The 9733-nt window shown below is 34.1% G+C and overlaps 2 protein-coding genes across 4 annotated transcripts; one reads left to right on the top strand and one right to left on the bottom strand.

Moving 5' to 3' along the window:
* Positions 1–9173, bottom strand: LOC112037127 (25.3 kDa vesicle transport protein SEC22-1-like). Of its 3 annotated transcripts, XM_065768355.1 has the most exons (6): positions 8968–9173; positions 7987–8180; positions 7286–7446; positions 7026–7172; positions 5920–5996; positions 1–66 (listed from the first exon to the last, which is right to left on the bottom strand). In XM_065768355.1, exons 3-6 carry the CDS (start codon positions 7410–7412, stop codon positions 22–24), a joined length of 396 nt encoding a protein of 131 aa, XP_065624427.1. In that variant the 5' UTR covers positions 7413–7446; positions 7987–8180; positions 8968–9173; the 3' UTR covers positions 1–21. The 3 variants fall into 3 exon arrangements, with proteins under 3 accessions (XP_065624427.1, XP_065624426.1, XP_065624428.1); XM_065768354.1 differs by lacking the exon at positions 1–66 and having other exon boundaries at positions 4342–5996; XM_065768356.1 differs by lacking the exon at positions 1–66 and having other exon boundaries at positions 4342–5996; positions 7026–7158.
* On the top strand, positions 4436–5977 carry LOC112037136 (alpha-ketoglutarate-dependent dioxygenase abh1). The gene is made up of 2 exons (XM_024069946.2): positions 4436–5302; positions 5512–5977. Exons 1-2 carry the CDS (start codon positions 4436–4438, stop codon positions 5785–5787), a joined length of 1143 nt encoding a protein of 380 aa, XP_023925714.1. The 3' UTR covers positions 5788–5977.
* Positions 9174–9733: the final 560 nt, after the last annotated feature.

Raw genomic sequence — 9733 nt, 5'->3', positions numbered from 1 at the left:
ACCATGATTGATACAATCTTATTAAAAAATTGCATCAAGAACCCGCTCGGATACCATTATTGGATCCTACAATATGAATGGTAATTCCGTTAGGTGGGGATCACCAAAACTGATAGAGAGATAATGTAAATTGTGTAACAAATGAATGCGGAGTATCAATATTTATAAACTTCTTCATGTCTTTTGGGAAGAAATATATCTCTTTACCAAAAGATGTATCTTATCTAAGAAAATTTAAATGTTTCACAAAAACCACCAAACAAAAAGGCACAATGTTTCGAGTTTTTAAAAATGTAAACGTGTTGGTAATTTATACAGCCTCGCGGCGTAATGAGGAGTAGTCAACAAAAAGTCAAATGTTCCGGCTATTAGTTATTATATAGATTATACATATCTTTACACACTTTTTTACTTATACATATTTTAAAAAAATATAAATAACATTACTCAAATTAATCTACCAAACAGCTCAAAAAGTTTTGAAACTCTTCAGCTTTTTCCTTTCCTTTCCTTCTCCTCCAAGTTATATTATACCATCCTCCACTTTACTCTCTCTGAATTTTCAAAAACAAGACTTTAAACTTTACTATCTGTGACTGACTCTCTCTCTCTCTCTCTCACAAACACAAAATCTCAGCCAACCCAGAGTAGAGTTTGGGTTCTTCATCATCATCATCAAAGATCATCAAACACTGAAAAAGTCTCAAGCTTTCCCTTTCACTGATTCATCCACCTTCATTCTGCGCCTAATAAAAGCAACCCCACCAAAACAAACATGCGTCGTGGAACTGGCCGTGGCAGACCTAGGAGCACTGGAGCCAAATGGGTTCATAAGGAGAACGGTGATTCAGTGCCCAAATGGGTTCAAAAGGAGACTGGTGATTCAGTGCATCGTCACAGCCCTGTAATTTTACCACACCCCTTTTCCCATTTTTTTTTTCTTATTGTAGAATTTTGGCATGGAAAAAAATGCAGTCTTTGTAGAATTTGTGATCTCTCATTTTGTTGAAGGTGTTTTGATATATGGGAAATGTACAGTTAGTGGTTAATATTTTGATTATGATGTGAAAATGTTACATGTTTATGTAAATAGTTGCAAATTTGAGATATGGGTTTTTTGTCATTGTTGAATTAGTTTAAGGAATATTGTGAAAGATTTGCAAAAGACCCAAGTTGAATATTTGAATAGAAAAGGATGGTGTGTGTTTAGTAAGTAAGAAAATTTGGCCATGATTGTGTAATGTGTGAAAATTCTGGAATTTATGTAATTATGATTGTGTACTGATTGGATTACACAATATTTATCTGGCATAATATGAGAATTTCATTACAAATGCCATATATGATATATCTTATGTGTTACAGCTTTCGCATTACTGCATAAGTTTTTAATGTCTATATGTGATAAATCCTACAGATATTCCAGGTTGTGTGTTATCCAGTTTAAAGATATGCACACAGAAATTTGTTATTAAGAAATATTACACTCATTTTATTTACTTATGGTGAATTTGATAGTTCTGTTTCCATCTTGGACAAAAACTCAATTCCTAAGCTGCCTGGTATTGTTGTTATTTTGGGGGGCAGGGTTTTGGGTGCTGGTCATTTTTTGAAGTTGCTGTACTGAGAATATATGCTTGAAGCAAATTGATTATCCTCTTTGTATTCTATTTCCATTATTTATCAATTGATTTTATGAGTGTTTATGGGAGTTGAGCTTGAGTAATTGGTTTTGATTAAACTTGGGGTAAACTTATTTATTGTACGAACTACAGGTCGTATTCTCTTTCCATTATTTATCACTTGATTTTATGAGTGTTTATGGGATTTGATTTTGAGAAATTGGTTTTAATTAACCTTGGGCTTGTTTTATTTATTGTATTATACAAACTACAGATTGGAGCAGATAGACTCGCTGAGGAGACTGTTGGTGGTAAGAATGGATCCTTCATAGGCAATTGGAATAATTCGCAGCAAATGTCACATGTTAGTGTTCCAAAGCACTCTGAGTATAAACCCAAAAACAGGCAGGAGTGGCATTCACATGGTGGCATTCAAGAGGTTCCAATTAAGTTACAAGAGGGTTTTGATCCCTTATATATATATGTATGTATTCACTTATGTAGTTTTTTCGATTGCGTTGTATTGAGTAAATTTTTTATTTTATTTTTGGGTAGAAGCATTGAGTAAATTTTGTTTAGTCATGATGTATTATATCATCATTAATTGTGTCTAAGCATATGGTAGCATAAACTTTTAGAGAATCCTTACTATCACTTTTCACAGAGAGTTTTGTAAAGAACTACACTTTGCTTTTAACAAAAAATACTTTTGACACTATATTGAAAAAGCTTTAACCCTACATTTTTAATTTTTAATTTTTTTATAAAGATGCTTGACCCTTACATTTGAGTAAAGAAAAAATAAGGAAGAAAAGTTGAAAAAAAAAAAAAAAAAAAAAAAAAAAAAGAATACATTACTACTTTTATTTTTAAATTATCCTTAAATATTTTTCCAATTTTAAAAATTAATGAATACATTTTCATAACTTTCTTAATAACACCTTATAATTTTATGGGTCATTCTACAGTTTCTACTGTAGAATGCTCCATTATTTGATTTGGTTTATTTGAAAAATCAAATTTTAATATTTTTTTTGAAGTATTTTTTTTATTTATAAAAATACATATAAACAATATTCCCTTAAAATTTTAGAATTTAAGCTGGACAGAAAGGATTAACTTGTTCAAAACATCCCTTATTTTCACATTAAATTTTTTCTAAAAAAATCACTTATTTATTAGTTTCTTAGCCCCTCGATCTGGAGAAGAGAAAAGGGTTTAAAACCCTTCACCTTCTTCCTTTCCCTTTCCTTCTGCTTCAAGTTATATAACACCATCCTCTACTTTACTCTCTGAATTTTCAAAAGCAAAACTTTACTCTCTGTGACTGACTCTATCTCTCTCACACACACACAAACTTAGCCAACCCAGAGCAGAGTTTGTGTTAATCATCATCATCATCATCAAAGATCATCAGACACTCAAAAAGTCTCAAACTTTCCCTTTCAATAAAAGCAAATAATCACAACCACCAAAACAAACATGCATCGTGGAACTGGCCATGGCAGAGCTAAGAGCACCGGAGCCAATTGGGTTAAAAAAGAGACTGGTGGTTCAGTGCATTGTCACAGCCCTGTAATTGTGCCACACCCTTTTTCCCATTATTTTTTATTTTATGGAAAAGATAGAGTCTTTGTAGAAGCTGTGATTTCTCTTTTTGTTGAAGGTGTTATGATACATGGGAAATGTACGGTTATTGGTTAATTTTATTATTTATTATTATGATTTGAAATGTGACACGTTTATGTAAAAAGTTGCAAATTTGAGATATGGGTTTTTGTCATTGTTGGATTAGTTTAAGGAATATTGTGAAAGATTTGAAATAGACCCAAGTTGAATATGTAAGAAAAGTTGGTTATGATTGTCTAATTATTGTGTAATGTGTCAAAATTTTGGAATTTATGTAATTATGATTGTGTAATGATTGGATTATACAGTATTTACATGGCATGATGGGGATAATTTCATTACAAATGTGATATGATATATGTTATGTGTTACAGCTTTTGCGTGACTGCTAAGTTTTTAATGTTTATATAAGATAAATACAACAGAAATTCCAGGTTGTGTTATCCAATTTCTATATACACACACACGGGAATTTGGTATTAAGGAAGATTGAGAAATGTTACACTCATTTTATTTACTTATGGTGAATTTGATAGTTTTGTTTCCATCTTGGATAACACCTCAATTTCTCAGCTGTCTGGTATTGTTGTCATTTTGGGGGGCGGGGTTTTGGGTGCTGGTCATTGTTTGAAGTTGCTTGAAATTAAGTACTGAGAATATATGCTTGAAGCAAATTCATTGTCCTGTTTGTATTCTCTTTCCATTATTCACCAATTGATTTTACGAGTGTTTATGGGATTTGAGTTTGAGTAATTGGTTTTGATTAAACTTGGGGTTTGTTTTATTTACTGTATTTTACGAACTACAGGTTGCATTCTCTTTTCATTATTTTTCCCTTGATTTTATGAGTGTTTATGGGATTTGAGTTTGAGTAACTGGTTTTGATTAACCTTGGGTTTGTTTTATTTTTTGTATTATACGAACTACAGGTTGGAGCAGTTAGGCTTGCTGAGGAGACTGTTGGTGGTGAGGATGGATCCTCCATAGGCAAAAGGAATAATTCACAGCAAAGGTCACTGGGTAGTGTTCCAAAGAACTCCGAGTATAAACCCAAATTAGGTAGCAAAAACTGGCAGAAGTGGCATTCACGTGGTGGCAAAGATGGTTTTGCTAATATAGTGAGGTCTCAACAAGGAATAAATTCACCAGTGAGTGTAGGCAGTAGATCAAAACAATTCAAATGCATGGGTACTCCAGATTCAGCCCAGAAACAGGATTTTCCTCAATTGTCTGGGTGGTCTGATTCTGAGGACTTGGATACTGGGAGAATTCAGAGTGGGAAAATCTTATGTGTGGGGACTGCTGATAGCATAACATTACAGGATGATCTCCCGAACCAAGCAGGTCCTTCCAACAAAGGAGCCAGTTTGGAGGTGAACATGGAATTCAAGTTGAAAATTTCTGTCCATCAAGTTGAGACTCGGGTCCTCTCTGTATCTGCTAAAAAATATGAGCCTTCTTCAAGCAAGGATCCAAAAAGTTCTGCAGGCCATAAAAATTTAGAGCATTCTGAGCACTCTGCAGTGCTTGACTCTTTTGATCTCTGCCCAACCAAATCTGAGAAAACTGTAATGCTCAATCCTCCTTTACTTGTACAGAATAGAGAAAGGCGGAATGAAATCAAGTCCTCCTTGGAGGGTCAAAATGGAGTTGTGTTGAGGGCTGGGATGGTCCTTCTAAAGAGTTACTTATCATTCAGTGATCAGGTCAAAATAGTAAAAAAATGCCGAGATCTTGGTCTGGGTCCTGGAGGTTTCTACCAACGAGGTTACCGTGGCTCAAAACTGCGATGGAAGATGTACCTCGGTAAAAATTGGGACCCTGAGACAGGTAACTATGGAGATTACCCTCCAGTTGATGAGGCTAAACCTAAACCACCCACTATACCTGCTGAATTCTATCGGTTGGTCAAAAAATCAATTGAAGATTCCCATTCCCTTATTCAGAAAAATTCCAAATCAAGCAATGTAGAAAGCATACTTCCCTGGATGTCACCAAACATTTGTCTTGTAAATTATTACTCTGAAAATGGTCGACTTGGTCTCCATCAGGTGTGCCTTACCCATATAATCTGACTTATCAATTTCTTTGCAATTTCTATTCTTGGAAATTCTTCCTTCCTTGATTATGTTTTATTTTTCATGAATTATTCATCCAAAACTTGTGAAGTTAACTTGCACCTCACTTGTTTCTCTAGATTCCTCGTTAACTATGGCTTTGTGAAGTTTCTATGACAGCTAATGACTTCAATTCCATGCAGGATCGTCGTGAAAGCCAAGAAAGTCTTGCTAAAGGTTTACCTGTGGTCTCTTTTTCAATTGGTGACAAGGCAGACTTCTTATACGGTGATCAGAGGGATGTTGACAAGGCAGACAGGGTTGTGTTGGAATCCGGAGATGTTCTTATATTTGGTGGAAAATCTAGGCATATTTTTCATGGTGTTACAGCCATTCACCCAAACAGTGCACCAAAGTCCTTGCTTGAAGAAACAAAACTCCGGCCTGGCCGGTTGAATCTTTCCTTCAGACAGTATTGAAAACATTGGTATATATTTGGAACAAACTCAAAGTGATTAAGAAAGTTTCTTGAAGCAGAGAGGTACATGATAGTTTTGTTGATGTAATAACCGTCTATGTGGATATACAAGATTCTGAATAATCAAACTAACCTGTCGATTTAAGTCTCTTGCATTATCAGCATATATACAAGGTTCTGATGTTAACCGACTTGACATTTCACTGACCTCTGCAAAATTGAAATATGAAAGAGATTATATTACTTGTAATATTCAAGACAAATATTTTAATAAGGAAAAAAAATAAAGGCACTCATTAGCGTGACAGATAGAGAGAGAGAAGGGGAAGGGGGGAGGCTTTGGATTTATTACTAGTCTAAGAAATAAAGTTACAAAGTAANGGGGGGGGGGGGGGGGGGGGGTGGGGGGGGGGGGGGGGGGGTGGAGAATGTGACCTACAAGAGAGTTATGAAACTATAATTTTGTGTTAACACCATATAATTTGATGCCACAAACATAACTTCACATTCGACAAGTGTGTCAATCAAGCGCAAATATGTGACCTCCACACACAGAGCTGTGACCTACAAGAGAGTTATGCAACTATAATTTTGTGTTAACAACATACAGCTTGATGTCACAAACATAACTTCAAATTCAACAAGTGTTTCAACCAAGCGCAAATATGCCAATAACTGTTTCTTTAGAGACAATAGTAGACACACAATTTTAATAATAGCTAGCAAACCCACAAAATCCATCTTGCCAGAACTTTAAAGCAAGCCTGGGTTTGTTCTTGACACTCCTCATGCCAACGTGCAGATTCTGGTACAGCAAAGTGGAGGTACCTTTACAAGTGGATAGGTACCGATTGCACTCTAGCATTATTTCGACAATGGTGAATGTATCTATAATAGCTTCTTCTTTCAAGACTAAACACAACCACATACCAACAAAGCAACATACATGCATTTCCAAGCACACACATACAACTACAAGTATCCTGAGACATTGAATGTTCTTTTTGGGGTGCCCTATGTGTGTGTGTGCGCACACAAAGCTGTGCAGACCTATGAAATAAACCCACCAGGGTGACCAAAGAGAAATTTCTTATTGAATGCAACAATGCAAGATCCTAAGCATTTCATACATTATTTAAAATTTGCGAATAGATTATGTTGCATAGCTTCAAATAAACATCAGAACAAAATAACATAATTAAATTTAAGTATTTCTGAAAATAAAAAGGAATATCTTACGGTCCAACTTTTCACCAACACCAAGAACTTCCTGAACATTGCAAGTCATTATTTGGTGGACTTCATAGAGTTCATCATTCAACTTTGCAATATTCCGCTGGGTACAGGTGTCCTGATACAGTTTCTTGGTTTTCTGTATGAATGTGTCTTTTAAACATAAAAAGAAGTAGGAAAATTGAACTCATCAAAAGAAACACCAACAAGAATGCTGTAAGAATAGGAAGTACAAAAAAAAATCATGAAGAAAAAACTAGACATACCAAATTTGATGAAGGTATAAGGTCTGGTAGCAGTTTCAATTTGAGCCCCATTAACACGCTCAAATTCGTTCTTGAGGTTTTCAAGGTATTGAAAGGCAAGTTTCTTAGGATAAGCACAGTCACTCATTGTCAACTAACAAACGCATCCTTCGATAATATAACTAAGAACTTACGTCAAGGTAACATTAAGATTCTTCCACATTCAGACACAATTATTATTTTAACAGAGCATATAGAAAAGAAGATCAGATGTCCAACTTATGTAAAAAGAAACAAATTCTAACTGAGTCTCTTTTATGCAAAGTAGGGTACTTCAGCATAAAGACATGTTGAAAAAGACAGCATATTTTCTAAACTGAAGCTGCTATCCCCATCAAATCTTGCATCCGTTAAATATAATAGAACAATTTTAACTAGACGGCAATGCCTACAAGGAACTCAATATCTCACAATTATCTAAAAGTCTCATAAAATCTCCATAATTTCACATTGTGCTTGAAGCCAACCCCGAATTTAATTGCATTAAATTTTTGGCTAGATTGAATCAAGTTGGGTTTCACATTGTGTTTGAATACTCTCTAAACTATAAAGAGATTGCATACTCTAGATTGTACCAGAAATAATAACGTAGTTTCTATCGCTCATAAGTTATATTGGGAAAATACACACACACACACACATGAAAAATCTCACAAAGATACTGGAAAATGTAAGGGCCAGTTTCAATTGACATCCTTGAAGCCTCATTCTGACCTCTTGATAGGTTTCTAAACAAAGCCTTGACTTGCTGTTTGTAGAATTCAGCATCTTTTAAATCACGGCCATCATCTGGACCCTCTGCTAGTGGAGGACCATCAGTTACACGGGCAGTCAAAGTTAGCTTCACCGTCTTCAGCTATACAAAAATGACTCAAATATGTTAGCCATTATCCCAAAACCAGGAGATTATGAAGACAACAATCCTACACAAATAAGAAACTGATATACAAATTAACAAATGACTCAGCTTAGTACCATAACAAACCACTAAATTCACATAATCTAACAGCTAATTTATCTCTCTCAGTCATCCATGAACAACTACTGCCATTTAAGCTTAAAATGCAGAGTCCATAATCATATCTGTCATGGTAACACCATCTATAGTTCCTCTTAACTCTAATGGATCACAATGACTTATTAAGCAAGGTCACATCTTGACAACTCACCTCTTCAAATGTTACTCTCAGAATCCAAATGACCAAACTCCCATTATAAAAAAAAAAGACCCATGATTTGGTTCTTACAATATTGACATATTTCACTGTGATGGGCATTAGAAAGGCATTTGTTAAAAACCACAAAGAACAAAAAAAAAAAAACCCATTTTTTATATTCACTAAATCATCACATGCTATGAATTCAATTGTGATAATACAAAATGATAAGCATTCCCCATCTGAATCAAGATCTCCAATTATCTATATCACAAGGCACCAAACCAAGCCATATGAGCCACCAAAATCATATCTTTATTCATTTTTAAAAATACCCATTAAACATTTAAACCAAAATGAACAATTTGTTGAAAAAAAAATGCCATTCCCATCTGGAAATTCAGACTAACAAACTTAAATAAATAACAAAGACATAGTTTTTACTGTGTATTTTTTTTTTTTTTTTTCTATATGTAATGGACATACCAGGTTTATATCATTTGGACTTTGGTTTTGATGTGAAGGATCTGAGGGACGGTGATGACAATTGCTCAGAACCTGACCGAGACAATATGGCTATAATAGAGGGGTTTAAGTTTTGAAGGACCAAAACAATGAGAGAGGGCGCGCTTTAAGGTATTGTACCTTGGAATGCCAATTTGGAAATAACTTTATTATTCTCAAAAGGTACAACTTACACAGGCGTGATATATTGTCATAATGTAACCTATCTAATTCTCATCCAACTCTTTTTTTCTTTTTCTTTTTCTTTTTTCTTTACCTTTTTTTAAAGTAATTTATTTATTTACGTTTTTGAACTAACAAGCGGGATGAATGAATGTAACTTGAAAGAGTAATTTTGGAAATACAAACTATTTTGCAAAAAAAAAAAATTTACAAATTACTAATATGGTGAGTTTTTTTTTTTTAAAGAAACAAAAAAAAAAAAAAAATTGTGGTAAGTGATTATAGGTAAATGAAAAAAGCAATGTGAATGGTAGACTTAAATGAAAACTAGGAAGAAGTTGTCCACGATATCAGCTTGTAAAAATGTTGTAAAATAGTTAATGATTATGGCATTACTCAACTTGTAAGTATGTAATAGAAAAAAAATTAAAAGCAGCTAAATTTTATGATTAGAGGTAAAAAAAAAAAAAAAAAAAGACCATATACACAATTTTGAATATTAAAAACCACAGCGCACTTTTAACGCGATAATCACTCTACAAATATAATTGCTTGTGGCGTGTGG

The sequence above is a fragment of the Quercus suber genome, unplaced genomic scaffold, assembly GCF_002906115.3.
Source record: "Quercus suber isolate HL8 unplaced genomic scaffold, Cork oak 2.0 scaffold_924, whole genome shotgun sequence".
Lineage (NCBI taxonomy): Eukaryota > Viridiplantae > Streptophyta > Magnoliopsida > Fagales > Fagaceae > Quercus > Quercus suber.
The sequence above is the reverse complement of the archived record's forward strand: the minus strand, read 5'-3'. Positions and strand labels throughout refer to the sequence as shown.